Raw genomic sequence first — 26,966 nt, 5'->3', positions numbered from 1 at the left:
AGTTCAGGATGAGGGTTATAGTATACGACTATAATGTAGAGCCTGGGTAATGTTCTCTGGGGATTAAGTCCCATCCTGCCGATCTGTACTAAACACGGTGCAGTTCTCTCACTCTACTGTAGGTGCTCTTAATATGTTTAAAAGTTTCTAGTTTTTCAGTCACCACACACACACACAAGGGTAACTGCATTCATGCAAACCAGACAGTGCACATACAGTACAGAACTCTCTCCATGGTAAATGCAAGAGGCCCCTGATTTAAGCTCCTACATAGGTCAGGTTTTTATCCGGATGCAGCCTGCCTGTGTCCTATGTCAGCTAGAAGACTTTTCAGCCAAATGTTTTTCACCTGAACACATAGGTCTAGGTAACAACACTGTAGGTGGTTCGCACAGAGACTCACTTCTACCTGTGAGGTAACCTCCATGGAAAGTGCATGGGGGGTTTCCTAGAGGCAGTGGTGTCTTTGGCACACGACACCACCATTGCCTTCTCTGCCTCAGCCACAGATCCCCTCCACCCCACTGCTGCCACCCCCCCCCACCTCCACCTCCACACACACAGACAGCTATACAAATCAGACCAACAGATGCGCTTCTACATTAACACCAATTTGAACAAAACAAAAGGGATGTGCTTACATATAAACACTAGTATGCATCCACTAAAGCTTAAATGCCTTAATGCTTCAATTTTCTGACATTAGCATTAAGAACGGCTTGTCACAACTAGAACTGAAAGGAAAAAAAAAAATCAATGTATATTTTAGAATTGAACTTGAGCCGTTTGTTGATAGTCAATGTGTTTTACTTCAGAAAAAATTTTTTAAATGATTTTTTTTGCTCTGGAAGCAATGCGTTCCATTGCAACTGCATCAGATGTCCCACACTTGCCAAAATTAGATGGAAAATTGGAACTGTAATTCATTAAAGCCTATTTTTTTTTTGATTGTTTTTTTTGGAGACTCCTCATTTAGTGAAAACATTGTGTCATTTTTAATTGGTTCTTTCTGACCTTTATAAGCATTTTCTTTTCTTTTTGTTCCACCTTGTTCCTCTGGTTGTTGAAATTTTCTTTTCTCTTTTAGAACACTCAATCTTACTTCATCACAAAGTTCTCTCTCTCTAGCTACAATGTATATAATTTATCTAGACATGCATCGATTCTGTATTTTTCATTGTTGAAAAAAAAGGACTTTAGTGTTTTTAAAACTGGCTTCACATAGTGATGTTGTCTTATCAAGAAGATGGAGAATTGCATTTAGTTTGTTCTGTTTATCCAAATATACTGTCATTAAATCGGACCACACTGGAATTACAGGGACAAAGTAATCTAATAGTTTATCTAATAACATTGGGCTATAGTATTCATTGCAACACAGGTCTTTGTAGATTTGTCCTGTTGACATTGAATTTGCTTTAATTTTTTGAAAATGCGTTAAAAAGGGTGATTTAACCGTAGATATGCTTTCAAAGTAATCAACCTGTGGACTGCCATTTAAATTTGATGCATCAATATGCTCGTCTCCTGTTGTATTTGTTCAGATTTTTTATTCTCTATTGTATCTGAACAAGACATTTTGAAAGCAAACCTGTGTTGAATTTATTTCCTAAAATGACGCACACATAAAAAATGCCATTGACCTCTTCTAGCGTTAACGAATTCACAAGAAGGCTAAACATGTACATTGTCAATTTATATTTTTCATTTTTCCCACTATATTGCTTTGTGCAAACTCCACTTGCCTGTTTTATTAGATGGGACTTACACGACCTCATAACGCAGTTTAAAAAAAAATCATCTTTAATATCAGCTATACCGTTTAATAATTTCCAGCAGCGTTGCAAATAACGTTCCATGGTTTCATAATTAAATATTCGCATGGACGCCGGAAGGAGAACTAAAGATCAATCACTATTCATTTGAATTGTATTGAAAGTATTGAAATCTTTTTTTCATAATCTGTAATTTTCAAAAATCTGGACTACTACGCGTTAGTTCATGCCACAGTCTTACCCCACCCTCTGTAAAACAAATTATACTTTATAAGTGGTACTGCCTGAATAACACGAATAAATCCCTTTAAATTTGGGCTTGCGTTATGTTCTATTTCAAATTTATTTCTTAATTTTTGTAGTGCTGTAATTTCATCTTTATCTACCAATATTTCTTTTTATAATGTCATTTAATTTTTCTTAATACAGATGTACTGACGCCAACACCAGTTCTGTTAAATGCCACTAAACTATTTGGGTTTGACTTGCCCAATACTTAATTATATAATTCGTATGACTTCACATGTTGTAATTGCTCACCTAACTGTTCTCTCTTTTCGCCTTTGAATGAACTTCCACAATGTAATGTACTTAACTGACAGTATATAGAAATGCATGTCCGGGCTACACTAAAACACCAGCAAGAATTGCTAGGAACGTGGTTTCACAGAAATGACTACATAATGTTATAGGTATGGGTCTGTAGCGTAAATGTATACCCCTTTCATTTGGTAACAATTTTTAGTTTTGGCAGTAATCTGGTAAACAATGAGCTAGTACTGAACTGAGAATGTATGGCAATGCATGGCCGGGCTACACTAAAACACCAACAACAATTGCTGGGATCGTGATTTCAAAGAAACCATTGCATAATTTAAAAAATATACATACAAAGTAATATTCCAGTCTTAAAAACCATCCAAACAGCAAGCTAATCATTTAAACCAGCCAAATAGCAAAATAGAAGCTAGTAGCTAGCGATTGTGTACAAATTATATCTGAAATGTTTTAAAATAAAGGTAAGTCTATCAAAGCTCAGAAACCGTGGTTACTGTAATGTTATTTTCGGGACTATTTAACGCTATTAACGTTAATTCTGTGCTTGTATTTTGATAGAAACTCACCGGAAGTTTTCACCGGAACTGTCAGAAAGAGTAACTTACTGAGTGGCAGCATTAGCGTTCAGCTTGAATGCTGCAAAAACACAAAAAACACATCTAAAATGGGAAAGAGCTGTTGTGCGCTTGGCTGTAAAAATAGATTCAACAAGCAATCGGAACTATCTTTTTACAGACTGCCGAAAGCTAAAGAAAAGAGAAGCAAATGGATTGCTGCAATTCGCAGTGACAACTGGAATCCAAGCACCGAAATGTGGATTTGCGGTTGCCATTTTGTGTCAGGTATGTTGGATTTTTGGGTAAAATCATACCTTGAGTTATATACTGTATTGACTACTCATCAATTAAATATTTAGCATCTTTCATTTATATTCTATGTAACTGTAAAGTTTTGGTCAGAATTTATTAAAAAACATCCATGATGAGCCTTGTGTTCTACAAACAAAGGGGGGATGGTTAGATAGTGTTAGCTAGCCAAGACAAACCCAGTTTTCCTTATAAGGGGGTACTCCACAAAGCAAGTTTAGACAGTTAGCCAGATAACTTTAAATGTTTCTACAAAATATGTTGAAATTTTGTTTATTATTAGCATCCTTATGGGTGGCTGAATCACACTCCTAGGCCACTTTTGTAATCCTGCTTTGTGGAATACACCCCCCCCCCCAGGTACACGAGTCAAAAGTAATGATGAAACCATGTATATTTCCTGTGCAGAGATGTAAATAAATTAATCTTACATTACTAGTAAAACTTTTTGTTTGTTTCAGGAAAAAAGAGCGATGATCCCCTACACCCTGACTACGTGCCAAGTGTATTCAGTTTCACCTCCACCACTGATCGAACTCGGGCTATCAACAACCGAAGACATCGACGATCTCAAGAAGTTTCTAAGAAAGAACTTGGAAACACAAGTAGAGAGCTGGCTGCCAGAGCTATTCTGAACCTGCATCAAAGTCCTGCATCAGAAGCAGAGGTACAGACTGTTGTCGTCCAAGGCACTGAGGTCCAGCCAGAAGAGAAACACAATGACATCGCCTCATTACAGGAACAGATTAAATATTTAAACACTGAATGTCAATCGCTGAGGAATAAAGTTCACAAATTAGAAAGTGAGTTGATACATCGTACTCTTGACACTTCACAATTTGATGACAGCAAAATGAAATTTGGTAAGTTGTAATGATCACTGTCGAGTCCAACTGCCTTTAATTTAAGCAGATAATCATTTGTTTTTACTCCCGGTTTCGCAGTTTCCCCTACTAAAGGCAGCCATGTTGCAGCATGTTTTGCCACTCAGTCCGACTGAGGGGGCGTATTCCGGTGGGAAAGTGACGTCAGCGAATACCCACTATTGTTGCTAGCTTCACGGGGCTACGCTTGCATAATGGTTTGCATGGTGTATCACGTAAAAGGATCCTGTCACAAACAAGCAACGGCACCGTAAAGGGTTCCGCAGCTCTCACAGTGAACAGATCTGTTTCTTTTGAGTTCCAGCCCCCATGGCGGTTCCATTATACGAAGGAACATTTAATTGTATTAGACATAGAGCGTATACAACATCAAAATCAAGCCATACGTAAATGGATCAAGGGTCCAGGAATAGTCTTTCTCCGTGAATATTGCAAACTCCAGTGGTTACTCGAAGTATTGCAGTTTAGTAAGCCTCTAGCATAAACATGCATATTTTAGACAGGCAAGCATATGGAGGTATTTTTGCAAGTCTATGTGGAATAGAATAGAATAGATTCACACTCTGAGATTCACAGAATAAATACATATCTGTAGGTTTACATCTATAAGTGGGGTTTCACAAATGTGTAGAATTCATTCATAAATCTGTAAATTAATGTGAGAATACACGCAATAGCAATTTCAAACTTGAGCAAAGACAACTCAGTAAATAGAAACTCTCGAATCAACTAGTGCAAAGACAACTTAATGATTACAAAGACAACTCAGTAATTACAACATCTTACAACCTCTCGACTTTTGCACCAAATTTTGTAGATTACCTCGATTTTCTAACTTGTGAAATCGAATTCGCTGTTGGGGTAATTATCTAATATGACGTTATGACGTTATGATGGGGAGGGTCAATGCTTGTTCTTCCAACCAATCAGACGAGCGGATTCGGAATGACTCTAATGCAATTACTTTAAAGAAGTCTGTAGCCAAATCCTAAAATAAATATAAAACTGAAGAAGACAAGAACCTCAGGGTTGGTACGGTCTATGGGTGGTTCCCATTGAGTCCACTACAAGTTCAGTGGTGGTTCCCATTTTACTTCAGCGGTTGGCCCAGCCCAGAGACTGTAAGGTCCAGCCCAGTTCCGTTCCGTGTCACCACCCATAAAACAATTCTGTTACCCCTGGAAACCAAAATAAGTAAACGTTAGAAAGAAAGGGATGTCGTGGTGTTTGTGCAAGTTGCAGAAAATCACAGTTCCAGCACAAAACTAGTAAGAGTGTGAAAAAGAAACATAAATTGTTGCTTTGCTACTGGGAGCACAATTTCCTCGGTAAAGAAAATAACGGAAGAAAATTCTGGTCCCGGGTTGTGACTCCGTACCATGACGAAACAAGGAGCTGCATTGCAGACATACAACAATGAACTAGTGACGTGTAAGTTAACGACTTATTGATAGTCTATATCGGTTTTGTTGTTCTCTACGTAACGCGAAAACATTATGAATACGTTTAACTTATCTGGCGTTAGCAAAGTAACTTACCGTTCTTTCTCAGGCTAGCTATGTTGACTAACCACGCTTAGGTTGCCAGCTAACATTGTTTTTTCACAATCGTGAATTTTAATCATGTTATGTCAAGTGTATAGATTATCTAGCCATGAATGATTTGGATCGCAATGTTTCATTTTTTTAATTTAAAGTGATAGTTTCGTACCCATATTGTAAACCGTCATTCATTTCATATTTCATGTGCAGCCTACTGTAATTTTCTGTGGAGCCAACGTAACTGCATTTTGTGTAGGCTAGCTACTTACAGATTAAAAAACAATGATACAGTGCAACACTAAAAATGTACCACTGCCAATTGAGACTAATGTTTCTTTGACCAGGGTCATATAGAAAGGTTTTACCCATGGAAATGTTGAACTAACAGCTGTCCTAAACAGTGGTGTGAGGGGCATCTTTGAACACGCAGTGTGTCGAGCCTTGAAGCAGATGGGCTACAGCAGCAGAAGACCACATCGGGTTTCACTCCTTTCAGTATAGAACAGGACGATGAAGCTACAGTGGGCAAGTAATGACCAAATCTGGATGATTCAAGCCTGGAAACGCGTAGCCTGGTCTGACAAATCTCAATTTCTGACATGGGAAAGGGAGATTACTCAGAATTAGGAATAAACAGCCCAAATCCATGGATGCATCTTGTTGTGTTAATGTTGCTGGCTGTGGGTCGTGGTGGTGTGGGGAATGTTTTCTTGGCACACATTAGGCCCCTTAATACCAATTGAGCATCATTTCAATTCCATTTGCATGTCTGACCTTATACTTGTTTCTGACCATGTACATCCCTTTATGGCCACTGTCTACTCTTTTTCAAATGAATACTCCCAGGAGCAAAATGCACCATGACAAAATGTATTCATCATCTCAAGCTGGTTCCACAAAAATGGCAGTGATTTGAGTTTACTCCTGCACATCCCCCAGATCTCAATCCAACAGAGCACATTTTGGATGAGGTAGAATGGGAGGGTTTCACTGCTTTTTTAAATTATTGAAAACTGTGGAATGCCCTGATTATTTATTGCATGAAATAGTGCAGTGACTCAGTTGTATTCTGACTTCTGAAATTCATACATGTAATGTAGGCTACACTTTGTGTTATCTGAACAAAAATGTCTTCAGTATAAAAAGCCAAGTTTCATACACAAAGCATGCACTCTAAATCTGTAAAAAAAAATTCCTTAAATTTTGTGTCATACCAAATTATTGAAGTTGCAACTAAAATTTCACCTTAGTTTCACAGAAATTAACTGAACCATTTTGCAAAGCAGTGCTGTCCATGCTTTCCTGCATTTGTTCTAGTGACCTGGGCATGTGAGAGACCTGTTGATGGGCCTGTGTTTTGGTAGGAAGAGAGATGTATGCCAGTGGTGCTTCAATCTGAAGTCAATTTGCAGATTATGTATACTGCAAGCTGAATTGGCGTTGGTTGTCTAGCATTTGCTTTTGGAGATCGCCATTTTGTGTCACTTGTTTTTCTTGATATGCCCTCAAGTCCTTCTTCTTTCCACTTTCGGGCTCTCTACACTCTTGTGCCACCATCTTCTAGGTAAATCACACATTAAATCTCACCTCTATGCAGAGTCTACAAATATTAGTAAGAAACAATGGTTTGTGAAAAGAGCACAATATCTGAAAAACCTGCTGATGGTTGTTTACTGAGGAAAGGGATACATGTTTATTTTATTAGCAACGGGAGTAATGGGAGGTAAAGCAGTTACTCATTAACATTCCATTACTTCATTATTCATAGCAACAAAAACTTGGCTGTCCTTGTATATGTGGGGGAGTGGAGGATTCTATTTGACAGTGGGCTAGACTAGAGAGTATGGGTGTCCTACACTGTCCTGTAGACTTGCATGTGATTGTATACCCGTGGTAAATTTCCACAGGCAATCCTCTGCAACAGCAAGGCCAGCAGATACTGATTATTGTGGTTTAACTAAATATTTGGCCTCTGATTGGGTCAGTCCATGCCATGACTGAAATGAGATGTTGTTGCCTAACCCTTCCAGATTTTGTTGAAAAATTCACCAATGGACTTTTGAATTTACTGATTGAAAAAACCGCCCCCAAAAAAACAAACATTTTAATTGTTATTTTTCCCATTTGTGTCCTGACCTGTCACCTGAAGAAACTTGCTCAAACAAACAAAAAAAAAAAAACTTGATTGAGAAGGCCTAGACACTTGAAAAACATCAGTTGCGTAGAAGTCTGTGTGGAGTGTTTTACTAATCCCACTCCTGCAAGCTTTCACCCACACTCACCCAAAATACTATAATCTTAATATTTTCCCCACAGTGACTATTATGCAGATTGTGTGTTACGGTATATGGAAGTACAGTTTTAGTGATTCTCTGCATTTACAACATCTGCATTGGTTGATTTGTAAATGCCATTTTCTTTGCTGCAGTAAATTTTTGACAGAGCACTGTCTGGAGTGGCTGTGATTTAGTAAGCATGTAGGCTAATTATTATGACTAGCGCACACCTTCCAGAAAGTCAACAGTTTTAATATTATTATTAATTTAAAGGAAAACATTTTTAGTCCTGTCAGCAGCAATATAAATTCCGCAATATATTGCCTGTTCCTGTGGGTGTGCAGGGCGTATAATTGAGCCCGAAAGTTTACATACACCTAGGCTAAAGATATTCAAACTCAGTTTTTCACAACTCCGCACATTTCATGTTACCATACATTTATTTTGGCAAGTCAATTAAGGCATCTACTTTGTTCATATCAGAGGTAATTTTAAAACAATCGATTAGAGACAGATTTATTTCAGCTTTAATTCACTATTTGAATGCCTTTAGTCTTTGGCCTTAACTGTATAAGTCATGCTCTTCAGTCCATTGTATATGTACTCTGGGGAGAGATGCATTGCTGTCTTTTGAAAGACATGGCTGTCAATGAAAGGAACTCCATTGACAACAGTGTTGTACAATGGGTAGGGAACTGTGGTTGTAACCCAAAGGTTGCAGGTTTGATTCCAAGGTAGGACACTGTTGTGCTGTATATACTATGTACTTCAGTATATATCCAGCGGTAAAAATTGATTCTATGTAAAAGTGTAAAAAGTTGTATAAGTTGCTCTGGATAAGAGCTTGTGCTGAATCGCAGCAATGTAATGCAGTGCAATGTAAAGAAGTGCTATTTACCACTAAGTAATGGTTGACTTTGCTTTCTAGGGATATAAGTGCATGCTAACAATGGCAGTAAAAAAAATTTGATTTAACAAAGCAGTTTGATTTTGGACAGTAGACTGGTAATAGTTACTGCAAGTCCCACAACTGTCTACAAGAACCACATTTTCTATATGCGTGTGCAACTGAGCACCAAGGTGCGACCAATTTTTTTCGTAGGTATCGAAGAGCTGTGCTCCAAGCGTGAACTGTTGAATCGGCAGATCCAGCAGGAGGAGGACGAGAAGGGGCGCTTGCAGCATGACATCCGCGTCCTGACGGAGAAGCTCAGCCGCGTCAATGAGAGCCTGGCTCGCCGGCTGGCTGCCCGAGCAGACTTCGAACGCACCATTGCAGAGACCGAGGCCGCCTACATGAAGGTCACTAAACCACGGCACAGAGAGCATTTTAAAGTTGCACTTATAATGCAGTATTAGCTATGCGTTTGTTATACAGCAGTGTCAGTGCCTGCCATGCCTCTTTATATTATTCTGTACCCTCAGTTACACTATGAATCCATACATACAGGCTCAGGTCGCTTGGTTGCTACAGCTTGCCAGGTGTATTGGATCTAATGAGCACTAACTGTGGGAGCTGCATGTGCAAATTAAAAAGCAAGAGTAACAGCACCAGCTGAATGGACCTATTAGGAGGGAGGGAGGGAGGGAGGGAGGGAGGGAGAGAGAGTAGCGTAGCCGTAGCAAATTTAGTCCAGCTATATTGTCCTGACAGGCTGTGCATTACAACAAAATGGAAAAGAACAACAAATTAACAAATTATTTTTTTAAATTGTGTCCAGCTTTTTTTTTGATATTGATAAAAAATACACCAAATCTCCCGCAGATCCTGGAGAGCTCACAGTCTCTGCTCACTGTGCTGAAGCAGGAGACAGGGAACCTCAGCATGGTCACCAATCCCCAAGGATACAACTAAAACTGACAGAACCCCGTATGGACTGCCTCCTCTCACGTGTATTCCCACAGACAGAGACAGTTTGTGACATTTATGTATTCAAGAATATGAGTAAAAATTTATTAACGCATGGGGGATCATGATTTTCATGCTTTGTGCACGAGATTGTAACTAGTCTTTGATATACTTTGTATTTTAATAAACTAATACATGCATTTTGTAGCAGCAGCCATGTTTTTTCTGTCTTCATGTGTTGTTACTAGATTGAAGTGTGCTGTAAAATTAAAAAAAATACTTAGATACATTACATGGGCAAGAAATGACAAAGGTGGGCGTTACAGAGATCAGCTAGAGCTTGGAGGGAAATAAAAACCCCCATGCAGACTTCCAACTCATATGTAAATAAGGACAAATAACAGAAATGTACTAGAATTTCAATTTCTCCAGTTCCACTGCTTTACGTACATGTGGTCATTTCATTGCACTGACACCTCCAAATTAGGTATTAGTTAAAGACCACTTAATGTATACCAGTGCTGTCCACGTTTGGCCACTGCAACAACCTTACAACTTAATAATAGGCTCCAGTTAAACAGTAAATATCTAAACTGGAATGCCAGAGACCAGTGCAGTTCTAATGTAAGTTACTGGCACAATAGCAAGTATGCTGTCTGGCAAGTTAGGGGTTGGTGGGGCATACCTATGCAGGACTAAGAGTTTGCCACCTTTCAGGGTTTAGAAAAAACTGACCCACTAACCCTCTGGAGGTGTTCTGGGCATGGTCACCAGGGAGGAGACCCAGGGGCAGACCTAGGACATGCTGGAGGGATTATTTCGAAAGGCTGGCCTGAGATCACCTTGGGATCCACCGGGATGAGTTGGTGGAAGTCGCTGGGAAGAGACATGTCTGGGCTGCTCTGCTCGCCCCTTTGCCACTGCGACCCTGACCTGGACTAAGCGGTTAGCGAATGGATGGATGGATGACCACTAACAATGATTCAAGACATTAACTTCTGCACCCTCTTATTTAAATAACTCTTGTCTGAATCATGCAAAAAACAAAAATAAATGTAATCAACTGTCCAGTCACATTACTGTTCAAAATTACTTTTTGCCTTATTTTGGTCATTTGTAACCTCCAGTTATGTTTTACTGATTTATCATTGGTTCTAGGTTGTCAGTATAGATTGTCAATCTTTAATTGTCAGTCTTTGACAATCCCTCCCTACTTCCCAATTCCTCATTGTATTAGAGTTCAGGAACCAAACTGAGAATATTTATACACTGATATAGAAGGAGGGGGAGGCTTTGCCATTTATACAATTTTTGCATCAGTTCCAATGAATTACAGTAATTTCAGAGCCTGACAGACTACTTCAATTATTTGGAAAGAGGAAATAACATGACCAGTGCTTTACTTTAAATGATGGCACATTCTCCATTAAATGTGAACTTTTGGCCTGTACCCATCTCTCCAGGAAAAACCAACTCAGCTACACCTGTTTGCATGGACTTTTGGGCTTCCATTTGAACATAGGGATGAAATGGAACCCCAAAAGCCCAAGAAAAAAAAACACATATAGTTGCGGTGAGTCTCCCTGTAGCAGAGAGAGATGGGAACAGGCCAAAAGTCTACATTCAAGGCAAAATGCACCATGCTTGAAAGTAAATAGAGAACTTGTCAGGTCATTCGCTCTTCACTAATTGCAGCATGTGCTTGTTGATGTCATGGGACTTTCTATTACATGAAACATCAGGGAAGTTAATATGAAATCATGCTGTTTTCCATGCTGAAGTAGCATCCCATGCCACTGTTGTCCAATAGTCTATAAAATCATGTATCTAAAATCATGCATTTAAAAACTAGAAATGGACATCATTGGCATCGCATAATATTTCCACAAGCATGGTATAACATGGCATAACATTTTATCATGATGACATCAGGGAAGTTAAAATGAAATTATGTTGGTTTTCTATGCTAAAAAGTAAAAGACTGGTACCCAATAGTCCATAAAATAATGTATTTAAAACTTTGTTTTAAAATTTGGTCAGGAAATTCCACCAGAAGTTGAGTTCTTATTGGGGTTATCTATATACGGCTAATGACAGCTTGTCTCCACAGTAGCATGACATAAAACAAGAAACTGAAACTTTCCTTTGTGTATGTTTCACAATTTATTTATTGTTGTGTATCAGACTGCAAAGACTCCAAAATTCATATTTTGCTTCAAATATGATTTTGTGAGTGTGTGTGTAAACAGTTCTGGAACAAATATAGAATATGGCTGTAATTCCTTAGTATACTAAAATATATTGCTTGAACATGTTTTATTAGGGCTGTCAAATGACAAAATGATCACATTTGCAGATAAAATAAGATTAATTATAATTTACATTTGTAAATGGTGCTATATATATGAATTTACATTGACATAATAAAAACACTTTTAAATAAACCTCTAAAGAAAATTATTTTCTTGTAAGTTCTTTATGAAATAACAAACCAACTATAATGACCTGGATCCAAATCAATTTAATCTAATATAAGATTTTGGCTTTTAGGATTTTGAGATCACTTTCATCAAGTTAAAAATTTCTGTTTTAACATAGCACACAAACTCTTACCATACATTTCACTTCCTCTAAATATACAACACTTATAAATTAAAGTCACAGCGTACCAAGGTTTGCTTTCATCTAATGTAAACAAATAAGAGTAGGAAAAGAGATTTGCTCTTCTTCAACAAATGGAAAAACTAATGGATGTGGAAAAAGTCTGTCCAGCACTAAACAGAGATAACTCTGAAATTCAGTACAAATAATAATGTCCATTAGGAGGGGAAATTAAAAGCTTTATACCGTAGATTTAATAGCTGAAACAATGGCTAATGTAGGAATACTTATTTTTGCAAAAGCACCATTTGAAAGTAAAAAAAAAAAAAAAATTAGTCACAGGCCCTGCACATTCAGTGCTTTTGTCTTTCCTATCTGGCAAATGTATATGCAGCTTATGGTAATAGGTCCTGTGTGTTCAGATCAGCTGAAGATCCCTGACCAACTTATTTTGTCCACTCAGATGATCTCAATGTGTACACAGTGATTTAATTAAATAAAAAACCTATGTACAACTGTCTGTGGCCCATGAAGCCAATGATGAGAGCTTCAGCTCCAGTTCCACCGTGCAGAAGCCATACTCGAGCTGTCTATGTTAGCCAAGAAATAAATCAATCAAACGAAAGAAAGCAAACTGCCCAGGGTTTTAAGTAGAAATGGTCAAAATAGAGTAACGTATGGAAATCATCAAGCAGATATTAATATCGCATAATTTCAAGACTTTACCCATTAATTTAGACAGCCCTAATCGCTAAACATATATATAGTTAATATATAAAATGTTTGTTAAATTTGGTTGAAGAATCAAGTGAAGTTGTTTTCATGTTACTTGAAATACAAAACACAAGGTGTGTAATACATCAGAAACTTGTGAATCTATTTAAATTTTGAATGGCCAGAATGGTAACTGGTATAGCACAGCATACACATGCAAGCATGCAAAAAAAAAGAAAGGTATATACTGTAAGCATATGTTCATGGTTGAAGGTCAAAGAGGATTAATATGCACAAATACAGACTTAAGAGTAAGGATCATGGCACCCTTCACTATTAAAGTCACTGGTAATTCATAAAAATCAAAAAAAAAATAATAATAATAATTCCACTGTTCCTTGTTTTTCTGTACCTGCCACAAAGTAGTTTCTTTTCTGTAAGAACAGTTTTCTGGCGGTACTTGAAAGTTTTGAAAAGTCTCTTTGTTGGTATCTACAATTATTGGCATAACCAGTTTGAGTTTGACATTTCCCCAGCTCCAAGTCACCATTTCCACTTCGTGATGCATATTTCATTCAGAGTTCAGTGCTTTGTGGCTGACAAATTAACCTGGTTGAACATCACCAGCTTCGGAAGTCATACATAAAACTATCAATTTGGTCTGCCCTGAACTTTTCAGTTGTTCAGAGAGACTGTTCGGACTACATGCAGGTGCTTTCTAGGATAGTGAAAAGATTCAATGGAGACGTTGTGTGTCCAGTTCTGACAGTTCGTTCTGGGCAGTCATTTCTGAGAGGCTGCCGTGTGTAGAGTTGGTCCTGTGGCACTCCGTGGCTCATGGCTGACCGGGTTGGTGCCACCTGGCTGCAGCTTTCACCATGCGCTCTAGTTATGTTAGAAGTAGAGTGCGGGATCACTGTGGAAGTCTGAGAGGGTGGGCCTATCACCTGGAATGAGCTGAGAAAGAAAGCAAGCTTGAGTTAAATAAATCAACATTTACATCACTTGTTCAAGGCATTAATTATAATTTTTATTTGTTAAATTTCCATTCTTATTTGTGGCAAAATAAAATTCTGTTTTTCATGGTGGTAAAGGTGTTTACTTTTGAACTTGACCCCAGAGCACTTTGGTTATAAAAATATTGTACTGGCAAATTAATTAAACACTAACTTCACCTACAAACTTTAATAGAACTTAAAGCAATGTTTCTGGTTAGAGTTCCATTATGACACGGAGGATTGCAGACCCAAGAAGCTATAAATCTATTTGGGGTATGATGTGGTGATAAGAAACTGAACTAAGTACTCAACCTGAATAGCTTCAGTAAATAACCAATTGCACAAACTGATTATACGTTATTCTGCCACGGAAGTTGTGAATCCTGTAAAATAAGGATAAGCCAAATCCGACTGCAAGTATAAAAATAGGGAAAAACAGAGGTATTGCCTAATTTAATTTAATTGGACATCTAAATTTTTGACATGGAAAAAGTTTAAAGTTTCTGTTGCGGAAAGAGGAAATACCATGCCATTCTGGCGGGTGCTTGACTGCTCAAAATACTTGGTACAGGATCAAATTCATAATTATATGACCAGACTGCGGAGTGTATAATACTGACCTGACCTTGACTTTGTATTTAAGAGCATGTTTCTGAAATTATTCCTTTGTCAAAATAGATGTATTTATAAAAAGGGCCAAGGAACTGCACTCATTTACTAACAAAACTGCAAATCTTACCATGACTTCCTCTAGAGACTGCTCTGTACATTCAGCATTGCAATCTCCAGAAAATACATGGACATCATGCTTATCTTCCTGCCAAGCACTGAAATCCACAGAGTGCTTTGGAGTATAACTGGAGAGATCTGTAATTAGACATGGAAGAAGGGGATTTGATAGATCAGTCTATGACTAGTCTAGACTTAAAAACAAATAAGCACCCAATAAAAAGCCTATTAAAACAGAATGTCAGAAAAGGATAGAGTCCCCTACTCTGACCAACAGGTGTCACAACAGTCCACTGAATAAAAACTTCAATGTCACATTTTCTATGTACTGCTCTTGCAAAACTACTTCTATGATCCGTACTGCATCTACTGTACAACCAACCACATCCTACTTGTGAGTTTCCAGATCCATTGCAAATATGCACCAAAACTGGTACTAAAAACTCTCTATCTGCCACCACCCACTACATCATTGTCCTCACTAACTTCACTCTCCTAGTACACTTTCCTTCCTTCTCTCTCTCTATCTCACCAATGCTACTGGTGGTGTTGCTGGGGGAGCTTATATAACTGGGACGGGGGATCAGGAATCTCTTGATGGCAGGGCCCCCCTCCTCCACTTCTCCTTCATTCTCAATCTCGCCTCCATCCACCAGACTGCTCTCTGATGGGTACTCAAAGGTACTGTGGAGGCTTGACTCATTGAAGGAAATCTTCAGCTGTGGGCAAAAGAGGGAGAGGAGTTAGCCTAAGCACTGGACAGTTCCTTTCTTTGCTACCCTTTTCTGCTGGTAGCCAGCATTATGGGTTATATGGGTCTGAAGAGCAGCATATCATAAAAAGAATATAAGAAAATTACAGGAAGTGTTAAAATGGTGATCATTTTTATTAACCTTTTTTAAACCAGACAAGTGAATTAAGAACAGATTCTTAACAAATGAAATGGAATGTAATATCTCTAAACAAAAAGGGAGACACCTTAAGATTGTGAAAAGTGCAAATTATGAGAATCTGCGCTGTGTAAGCCTTTTGCAACCTTTATTACAGCATGGCATATTTACACTATCCACTAGCGCTTACGTTATCTGCTTCAGTCCTGAACATAGAGCTGTGTTTGAACTAATAAAGAGAGTAAAGGTGATTCAATTTATTTTGTTAATAGCTACTGGGTAATTCTGCCCTACTCTGGACCCAGTACTCCCAAGGGGGGGGGGGGGGGGGGCGTGCTGTTAATCTGTAGTAATCTCCATCACAAGGTCCTAACCCTACATATTCCACTGGCAGTATGCTACCATTTAAGGAGCAGGAGAGCTCCTACATCACTGTGAGAAAGTTACTGAGCACTGGAGAAACACAGGATTTACTGTACTGCTATTTCTACCGATTTATAATGCATAATGTGACTGTTCTTAATGTACTGCTGCCATGTACCATTAATTGCCCTGCCCATTAATGCTACACAACATATTTAAAACACATAAATGCAACAATTAAATATACACAACTCTGTCTCTGACATTTAGAAGCAAACTGTAAAGCATGGTATATTTCCTGGGCAATTAACTTTCCATTCAAAGTAGTATTTGGACAGAAGTTACAGTGTATATTTAAATTCTGTTTGCTGATGTTTGCTATAAAATAAGGCAAAAAAATCAATAAACACTGAAAAGGCCTTAGATATAAATGTCTCTAGGTCCATGCAGTAAAGCATGCCCCCTGGGTAACTATGGGCTTGCCTGCGGACAATTGCTTTCCCATCTTGAGAATCTTAAGCAAAAATCTGCTGTTGTACAGAAGTGACAAGACTAACAGACTACAAAGTATATCATATGGTAAGACTGAGGTCAAACAGATGCCTCCGAGTTGTTGATCTTCACCACACTTAATACATGCATTATCCTTATTAATGTTGTAACCCAACGATAGGAGGCACCACCGGGGAGGGGTGACGGGTGCAATAATTTAACACAAACACCAGAACGGATATGGTTGTCTTCGTCAACGTAACCGGGACTTTTATTTTGAAAACAGGAAAACAAGCAAATTAATACAAACAAAACGCTAGCTCCAAGTGAGCCTAACTATACGGGTCTTTTGGGCCCTGTCTAAAGTCGGGCAGCTAAGCTGCTTACCGACAAGACAAATTGTAGACAAAAGAGTGGTCAAAAAACAAGCACAGTTTGGTACACGGTTCAGTTCCTCACACAGAAAATGGGTCAAAAGGTAATCGGGCACAGAAAACAGGTAATTCACAGGTTCCAACACAATATCTGTAGCACTCACACAGTCTTTTCACAAAGAAAACTCCAAACTCCCACACCTTGACAGCTGTATGGGCTCCTACTTATACTGAGCTTCATTAGGTAGAACGGCTTTCAGGTGGGTTTAACAAGGGGGCGGAGCTGGCAGTTGGAAGGGGGTGGAGCTGCCGGAATGGAAAATACCGGCCTTCCACTACAGCTCCCTTCATGGCCTTACAATGTATAATAGAATAATATGGTATGATTGGACAACTGAAAAATACATACAGGTATAAGGTCAGTATGATACTATGGAATGTATTTTGCACTGTAATATTTAGGTAGAACTGGAAAGATACTATACAATGTGGTGGGCAATGGTAAGAATATGCACAGGTTAGTAAAGATGTTACAACAGGGCAGGTCTTGTTATTTGTAGATTACTCTGGGAGGAGTTGTAGAGTATGGCTGATGTCATAGGTATCTGTTTTGTGACCCACGGGTATTTAAACTTGCATTTCAATTATTCCCCTGGATTACTAATTATACAGTTGAGTGTCTAATTGTGACATTTATATATGTAAAAAATACAGTACCCAATAGAGAGAGTGAAAAGAAATCATGGAACAAGGAGAGAATGCCAAATGCACACACAACCAAATGGCCTGGGATTCCCAGTAACATGCACCCTGCATGTATTAGAAATATGTAAAAATGAAAGGAGAGCGGTGGGAGAGGGGGGGGGGGGGGCTGACTGCGAAAGGGAATGAGACTATGACAGTAAAACTGTTGTGTGGCTGTAAGTATAAAATGCTGACCATGTGCATCCCTTTATGACCACAGTCTACCCTTTTCCTGCACAGTCCCCAGATCTCAATCCAACAGAGAATCTTTGGGATAAGGTGAAACTGGAAGTTCGCAACATGAATGAGTAGCCAAAAAATCTTCAGGAACTGCGTGATGCTGTAGAGTCAGCATGGACCAGAATCTTTAAGGAATGTTTCCAGCACTCTGTTGAATCCATGCCGCAAAGAATGTTCTGGAGTCATCTGATTTCTAATTCTATCTATAAAGAAACAGTTGAAACCTGTAACTCCTCATCAAAGCAAAGGATCTCAATAGGGATTCTTGATTTCTGCAAGTTGTGAAATGTCCAACATGATAAAGGCTCCAACCAACTGGAATGAATTAGCTGTCAACACCAAATTAAAGTTATGCACATTTATTCCATCATGTGATGACGTGAAGACAAGACGGTGGAAGAAACACAATTCCACCTGCTAGAACCTCTAAAATTGGCATGAAAAATGTGGCACTGGTGGAGACAGCCTCGTGAGAGAGGACAAAGGAAGAAAAGGGAGTAAAAACAGGAGACAAAGTAGGATCAAAGAGCAAAGAACAGGGGAGAGACTCAAGGAGTCATACAGCAGGGGTTGTAAAGACTGAGGAATGGAGCACAGTTCAAGTACCGAGGAAGTAAATTATTGAAAGGTATGGTGGACTTTTACACGCAGCCGAGGACCAAAAAATGTGCAATATCTTCTGTATTTCTTCTTAAGTAAAGAAATGGGGTCAGTATGAAACTATTGTTTTACATATCCAGTCAGTTTAAACATAGTTAACTGAGTAATCAAATACATATCTTAATGTCTTTACAAAACAAGCCCGTTCCGTTTTAAGAAAGAACACTTGACACAACATGAAGTACAGCCAATTATTTGCTTTGGAAATGCCTCATCCAAGGTGACCTGAATATTATCGGGAGTTATCTGAGAACAGACCAGTTTTCTTTTTTCTTTTTTTAGGGGGGAAAATGCTTTCTGCAAACAAATTAGGTTCAGTTCTGCAGCAGGATAACCAAACACACAAGTCTAAACTCAGGTCAAATGTCCATGGCTTCCTTATTGTAAAGAAAAAGATGTGGCCCTACTGTAGTCAAATGAGCAAACAAGTACACAAAAAGGAGAGGTGGGTGTAGAAACCCAAGTGGAAAGGGTGAAGTGGGAGTGGAAGAGAACCAGAAGGGCAGCCAGCGAAACTGACGCCACCCCCACAGTGAAATGTTCCAGCTTCCTTATGACACATGGCATCCACTGAGGAACAACTCAGATCTCCACTAGCGGAGCAGTTGGAGCCACAGCCACAGGTCTCCTGTAACACAGAAGCTGCACGCGCACTGGGGGTGGGGGTATTTCAGGCACACCATCTGCTTTTTGGGCACCAAGACAGGGACGCTTCACAGCAGTGGGGCTGGCTCCTCTTACAGGCTACTGTGACACAAACATCACTTTCATTTGCACTGGTCAAATGAAAGCTAATGGCTCAATACGGACAAGTACTACTACTTGGTTCCTACCTTGCTATGCAATGTGGGCAGATAGTTCAAATAATAGATTGCTCAACCAGAAGTATGAAACCAGGGGTGTAACCAGGGAAATACACTTGATAACATACAGCACATGAGTTATTTTATCATTTAACATGATTGAAGCTCTCTCAGGTCCGCAATCTATAACAGAACAAGATAGCCGCAGTGCTAGTAATTAAGCCCACCACAGTAACTAAACTGAAAATAACATTCCACTGTAGGAGTCTGAGAGGGAACAGCACAGACTGGTTTTATAGCAAAAGCATGTTGGAAACATCTATATTTTTTGCTGAAAAACACAAATATAAACTGTATTTACAAGCACACAGTATACAGAATGATGTTATTCTAGTTTCCATATTCCGAATAGGATGCAAGAAGGAATATGACCACTGCTGTTCTTGTTTAGCTCAAATCACAGCATCTGAAAAAAGCTCTGTAGGACATGTTTTCCCTATAACATGTAGTACAAGGTTGAGATGCTTACGGGCTATATTTTAACGATCTAAGCTCATGGTCTAAGGCGCATGGCACAAGTGCATTTAGGGCATGTTCAAATCCACTTTTGCTAGTTTAATGGCGGATAATCTGTGCGCGAAGTAAGGCGCATGGTTCAAAGGCGTTGTATTTAGTCTCTTAATTAATCATAGCTGTATTTTGGGTGTAACATGAAATAAACCAATCAGAGTGTCATCTCCCATTCCCTTTAAAAGCCAGGTGCGCTTGCACCTTGGCGGATTGCTATTATAATGGCGGATTTGCCAAGCTAATTCTGATAAATATTATGACTAACCATTATGACGTGTATTTATCTTAATAATGCACCCTTAAAATAACAGTAAAATACTGCGCCATTGACTTAAGACCAGGTTTTTGTTGGTCAATTGCGCAATCGCTTTCCGCTGCCTCAAGATAGCAATGCGCCAACAATGCGTCTGACCACACCTCTTTTTTAGACCATGGGCACTCAGATGGGCGCAAGTACATTTGCTATTTAAACAACGTGGGTGCTGGATGGGAAGATGACAACTGCGTCGGTCTAAAACTAGCAAAGACACTTGCATTGCGCTTGGCGCCGCTTTGCGCCAGGTGTAAGATAGAGCCCTACATTGTGCTACTATTGAGTATTGCAGAAAATATTATTTTGATATTTGCTTGTCTGTGTTTGTTGTTTGTCTGTTCTAACATCCGTGGAAAAAGACGAGCAACATCAAAAATTGTACTTATCTTTTTCAAAATGAATAAATTAATGTACAAAAATAACACAGAAAATCACTGTTTACCAGCACAATTTAGAACAACCTATCAGGATTATAATGGTACCAAGATATTATTGGTATGATGTATGTAAATCACAGCACATTAAAGGAGGCACCTATTGGGTCAAAAATGCAGCAGAATGGCCATTTTGATTTCAAATTTCTTAAGTAATTTTGACCCAAATCTTAAATATGTGTCAGCTATCTGTACTTCATAGTGAGCTTCTTTTTAGACATGTTCACAGAAAATCTAAGACTTCAAGGGCATTATGTGTCCAAATTCATATGCAATGTCCCATGTTGGAGAAGTAAAGCAAAGTGAGCTCATGCTCTTTCTCTTTCATGCTGTCTCTCCTTCTTGCAGAATGGCAGCTGTAGCATAATGGCCAGGAAATTTGGGAAGCAAACTTACAGCTAACATTGTAGGTTTGCTTCCAAAGTTTGGCACTGCTGCTATATACCCTTGAGCAAAGCACTGAAATTGCTCCAGCAAATATCTAGCTGTATACATGGATTATATGTAAAAGAAAATTCAAGCTGTGTAAGAGCATCTGTCAAATGTGTAAAATATGCATAAAATGTAAATGTACTCTGATTTTCAGAACTATTTATTGATATATTTCACATAAGTAAATTATAAGCCTCTTACATCAACAGGTGTAGCGGGTGTAGCTTGGCTAGTTTGCTAGTGAAGCACAGTGAAGCAAAGGTCTCGTAGCAGGTTACCATGACAACACTCTGATGACACAACCCTCAAATTAAAAATATTTATGACGTTGCTTGTGTCAATTTCACCTTCAGCTGACTAGTAACGCGTTTGCGTATTGAATCTTTGGACATGCGAGTAAGGCTTTCAAGCAGTGATAACCAAAATGACACAACGTCTCGTGGGATCATGAGTCCCACGAGACGTTAGGCATAAAATTGCAAAACAGGGCAAATAAAGAATGTTTAGGAGAACATTCCGAGTGTTTGGAAGAAAACACTCATGAGTCGACATTCAATAGTAAATTAGAAATTCACATTACATCATTACATATAAGCTATTTTTAAATAACACTAATTTCTACCAAATATATAATAATTACAAAATTATGAAATAGGTAAACTTACGAGATAAACCTGGCTTTCTATGGCATGCATAATCTATTTGGAAGCCTGCTTTAAAGTATTTTAGGAAATTATGCAGCCAAAAAAAAAAAATGCAATATGAGACAGCTGTTCTAAATCCTCTCCCATCTGTTTGCACTTGAAATGACTGATTCACTGAGACTAGTTTTCATCAGCATTGCATATAGCATTGTTAAGATATATGAAAAATAGTCAGATTGTGTGGTGCAGCCTGTTGGGAAGGAGACTTTCATTCCATATATGAATCCCCTTTAATTCTTCGCAACGACACTTTCTGGACTCTGATCAAATCTTTACCTGTAACCCTCTCTGCATTCCCCCTGTCAGAAAAAACTACACAAGTAAGGTGGACTGTCCACACTCCCTACAAAAACTATGTATAAATTTCATATGCAACAATTTTAGGTTAGGCCATAATTCAGTCAGAGCAACAATAACTGAATTTTGACTTTGTTTACCATACATGCCTTAATCAATGTTGTGTTTATAATGAGTCAGTGGGCCAGATTTCAGCAAGCATTAGGGATTAGTTAAGAGCCTTGAATTGTTCCAGAATAGTTCTGAACCAAATCCCTGCAATATAGTCACAGCTTGATGAAAGCCAATAAAGCTAGTGCAGTTTATCCCCGCACTGTTGACACTAGCCTATATTCAGTCAACTTTTCCCCCTCAACATTGACTTGCATGTAGAAACAACCATTAGAACTTTTCATTCTAAACTCAGTTTGACTGAAATTGCTGAACTCAACAAAGTGTGTTTGTGAAGAACAGAAAATAATTTTTTTAAATTGTAAATTAAACCTAAGGATAGTTATTGATTGAATCCCAGCCACTGTGTCAGAAAACCTGCTAAATTACCTGCCTTTGAATGTAAACTAAGATCTACTACACCCACACAAAACGACAGATCAATAGCACCAGCTTACATGTCTGACATCACTGTGTTGAGGCATTTTGTGTCTTAATGATGTATTTATTTGTTAAACAAGACCAGGTTAAAACCTAGTAAATGGCTGGACCTAACACGTTATCCGGCCGACCAATGGTGTAACTTCATCACTCACTCACTCAGTCGCTCACTCAGTCGCAGACATTCGCGTTTGTAGGGCTGGCCCCGTTGTTGTGGTCCAGCCAAAAATAACAACATTAAGATAAGTGATACTATGATTCAGTTAAATCTTTCAATGCACACCCAGATCCCAAATAAGTATACAATGTGTACCTTTGAAAAGATAAGGTAAAAATTCAACAGGCTTCTCAGTTAAAAACAACAATCTTTACAGATGTCTTGTGTGCTTAACACTCTGTTCTAGAATTAATATAACACTAGTTCGGCACTATAGTTTACGCATATGTTAAAGAGGCTTACCTTCTTGCGGGTAGGAGTTTTGGAAAGGCAGGAGCGGCTAAGAGAGAGATATCCACCGATTACCTCTATCTCTTCTGCTTTAGGATAGCGCTTCTTCAGGAGCGACCCCAGCTCTGCATAGGGAGGTTGCTTGGGCACCTGGGTAGGATGAAGCTGGTCAGCTGCAGGCCCTTGGGGCTCTGGAGACCAGGCCTGGGGGTCAGGCCTACGTTTAGGCACCACCGTGAAGGTGTTTCCCTTCCGTTGTAGAACCAAAGAGCTTGTGGCACCACGCACTGGCTCCACGACCACATCATCTATATTAGTGACTGGCAGCTGGTCTATACACAGGGGCTCTTCTGGCAGCATCACCTGCATAGGGGGGTCCGACATGAGGTCCACTGTGGATGGTGAGGGGGAGGTGCAAGGATTCACTGGGACATGTGGTTCAGGGGGCTCTGCTATAGCATGCCCGGGAACTATTTCCTCTTGTATTTCGGGGGGCCTAGGTGAGGGTGGAGGCAAGGCAGGGGGTGTGGGCTTTGGCACTCTAGTGGTCTGTGGCTCAGGTGCACTGGGGTGTGGGCATGGAGAGTCACATGTGGGTTTGATGGGGCTTGAGGGCACAGCTCTGACCGAGGACACTGTGGGCATCCTGCGCTTCGGTATGACGGTGAAGGAGTTGCGGGACTGCAGGCGCAGGTTGGCAAGGGCACGTGCCTGGACGTCGTCGACTGGCAGCGTAGACAGGTCCGGGCGAGGAGAGGGGCGGATTTCAAAGGTAGAGGAGCGGAGCGACGGGCGACAAGATGGACCTTCTGGAACATCTCTGCGTCTCTCCAAATAACTTGGCACTTTTGGTTTGGAAGACTCTTCTGGAGCATCCCAGCCCTTCTCACTTAGGGGTTTGGTCTGAGACCTCAGATTTACAGGTGTTTTGTATTCCCCTTTCTCCTCAGATTGGAGGGATACAGAAAAGGGTATGCCACTCTCCTGCTTTTCAACAAAAGACAGGGTTTGAGGCATGCGTTGGGAAGGCTTTGAGCTCTGGAAGACTAAATGTATAGGTGCCGGTTCTGGACTTAAAGCAGGCGAGGTGGACCTTGGAGGTGTCACACACTTTGGCACTGGATCAACCTGTGGCTTGGGATGAAGTCTCAGCCTATTTGAGCTGGTGTCTGCATCCAGCAGGTTTTCACTGCTGCGGGACCTAGGCTGGAGTTTGTCATAATTACAGTCAAACTTCTGCAGCATGCGGTTGACCCTGCCCTTGCCCTGCATGTGTACTAGTTCCCCATCAGTACCATAATGGCCTAATGTACTGAGGTTCTCCTCACTTCTGCTCAGTTTAGAATTGTAGATTACAACTTCTTTTGCATGTATCTCAGTCACTGCAGTACAGTTCTGATCCAATAGGTCTTTTATGGAGCTGTATCTGCCGTTATGTTGCAGTTTAGCACCAGTCTTAAAATCTGGAGGCTCTAGTAAATAGTTCGGGTCCGATTCTATTATTATAATGTTCTCAGCGCGTATAGTACGGACGCCAGGCACACTGCCATACACCTCTAGTATGTGTTGAATTGACCGAGCAGCGTTCTCTTGGTCCCGGTGCTTTTTACGCTGCCTTTCCATTTTAATGAAGGGATTATCGTGTAACGGGCCCAGACTGTCCGACAAAACCAAACTCTCTTGTTCTCCATGGCAACAAACATTCTTGTCCGGTGTAGTAATGTCACAGTGATCGAAAGCCGACCAGGGTTTGTTGTTTGTTTTAAGCGGTGAGAGTAAGTCTGGAGTGAACGCACGCTTACCTGCAAAGTGCCGGCTAGTAGAAGTAAATGTAAAGTTCCCATTAAAAGTAGGACTGGACTTTTCAGACCTGCCATTCTCCCCATGTATCTCGTCGTTAATCCGCGCTGCGAAAGCACTGGAGAAAGAATCGAATGTACCTCTGCTCTTTGCTTTTCTCCGTTCCAGAATGTCTTTCTTCCAGACCGGCACCGAGCTGTCCAATTCTGTCTCACAGCGGAACACGTTTATTTCATCACTAGACATTTTGCAGAAAAGACGCTGTCGCCGTAACCGGAATAGAGGTTGTTTTCTTTGCAGCGACTCAACAATTGACTGCTCTCAGCGCGCACGCACGCATCTAACCATCGCTGTTCCAGCGACTTCCTAGGAGTGCTTCTCCGACTCCGCCCTCTGCACCTGTCACCCTTAAACGTCACTGTATGTCTAAAGCCTTCACACTCATAAAAATGACCAACCTTTTCAGTAAACACCTAGTCACCTTATATTGGAAGGGCCGTGTCAGAAACGGCTTAATTGACTACTATTGTGTAGGCCTATACAAGTTGTATACTCAACAGTAGGTAAGCCGTTTTGGAATATCATGGACTATCGGTGCGATTTTTTGTGTTGCCCTAGAGGTACCTTCTTTAATGTACCCCTAGGGCAAGACTAACGACTGCGCTTATTTTTAACATAGTGATTAATCAAATCATGAACAATATAACGCATAAAATTTGAATAGGCTATTAGCCTATGGAGTAACTAAGAATAATATAAATTGTGCTTGTAACAAAATAAATAAGGGAGTAAGAGTGGGGACAATCCACTTTGACAGGCCATGGAAATGCAAGCAGCACACCTCTTCATAGAGTTAAGCGATTAAGCGATTTCTCGCAAAATTATGTGCAAAAAAGCAAGTTTACATTTAATTGCAAGTCAATGTTCAGGACAAACTTGAATCCAGAGCAGGCATGGGCTAGATGTGGAAGGCTTGAATGAAAACACCATCGCTGTTCCCTTTCTATCTTGCGACATACTATAGCAACTCGGGACATCAACAGGTGAGGATACGTCTACAGCGGATACGCCTACGAGTTTAATCATAATCATATAAAATGACGTACCGCCAAAAGCTGGTTTATCCTCCAGTGGTAGGGCTATTAATATTTCTGGCGGCCCTGAGTGATTGCTTCTGTCGGTTAGGCATTTATCCTATCACAGCACACGATGACTCATGCGTTGTTGTTTCTTTCCACAAACTGCACACACGTGCAAAGGTATTCTCAGTAGAAAACTACAGCACTCAACGAACATCTGGTGGCCTTTTCAAGCTGGGTCTTTCGCATGTAGTTCTTTCGGAAGTGACTAGAAAGAAGATGCCGCAACGTATGTATGACAGGACTGAGCAACACCCTGTCAGTAATTAATGACCAAAGCGGAATAAAGGAAACGCTCCCACTCTAATATGTGTATCTCATCATATTGATCTGCTGCCTTAATTGCTACTACTTATCTACAGGGGAATTTTTTTAAAGCAGACCTGTAAGCCCGGTTATCAAAATGTAACCAGCATACCATGTTCATCAGGAAATTAGGTTATTTTTGCATAGCTACAAACAGGACGGATAGTTTAACATTCTTCATTTTTGTCAAGAGGTTTAGAATATCGATTATAAATACACAATCCTATTTTAATAAAAATTCACACCCTCACAGCCTCACCCACAATGTGTGAAATTTTGGGATAAATATAACCTTTACAGTGCTAGAAGCTCTCACATACAGTTTAAAGCAATTTCATATGGGCTTAATTTATATGTAATTTCTTTAAATAATTGTGTATATTGCTACACCATTTGTTTTTGTTGTTGTTATAATAATAATAATAATAATAATAATAATTTTTTTTGCAGGGCTATGCACTTGATATCCCTGTCTGATTGGCCTAGTGTACCATTAGTTTTAAATAACCATTTCAGAGCTAGACACATTCAAGCAGGATTCATTTTGAGCATTATTTCTAGAGCTAATATGGTAA

The 26,966-nt window shown here is 39.6% G+C and overlaps 2 protein-coding genes across 2 annotated transcripts; one reads left to right on the top strand and one right to left on the bottom strand.

Moving 5' to 3' along the window:
• Window positions 1-4,094: 4,094 nt before the first annotated feature.
• Window positions 4,095-9,949, top strand: LOC135233114 (microtubule nucleation factor SSNA1-like). The gene is made up of 3 exons (XM_064296316.1): window positions 4,095-5,514; window positions 9,003-9,202; window positions 9,666-9,949. Exons 1-3 carry the CDS (start codon window positions 5,463-5,465, stop codon window positions 9,753-9,755), a joined length of 342 nt encoding a protein of 113 aa, XP_064152386.1. The 5' UTR covers window positions 4,095-5,462; the 3' UTR covers window positions 9,756-9,949.
• A 1,939-nt stretch (window positions 9,950-11,888) lies between these two features.
• Window positions 11,889-25,662, bottom strand: LOC135233113 (taperin-like). Its single transcript, XM_064296315.1, has 4 exons — window positions 23,159-25,662; window positions 15,324-15,510; window positions 14,802-14,929; window positions 11,889-14,021 (listed from the first exon to the last, which is right to left on the bottom strand). Exons 1-4 carry the CDS (start codon window positions 25,190-25,192, stop codon window positions 13,959-13,961), a joined length of 2,412 nt encoding a protein of 803 aa, XP_064152385.1. The 5' UTR covers window positions 25,193-25,662; the 3' UTR covers window positions 11,889-13,958.
• Window positions 25,663-26,966: the final 1,304 nt, after the last annotated feature.

This window comes from Anguilla rostrata, chromosome 10 (genome assembly GCF_018555375.3).
Source record: "Anguilla rostrata isolate EN2019 chromosome 10, ASM1855537v3, whole genome shotgun sequence".
Taxonomy (NCBI): domain Eukaryota; kingdom Metazoa; phylum Chordata; class Actinopteri; order Anguilliformes; family Anguillidae; genus Anguilla; species Anguilla rostrata.
This window is presented reverse-complemented; position numbering and strand designations above follow the sequence as displayed.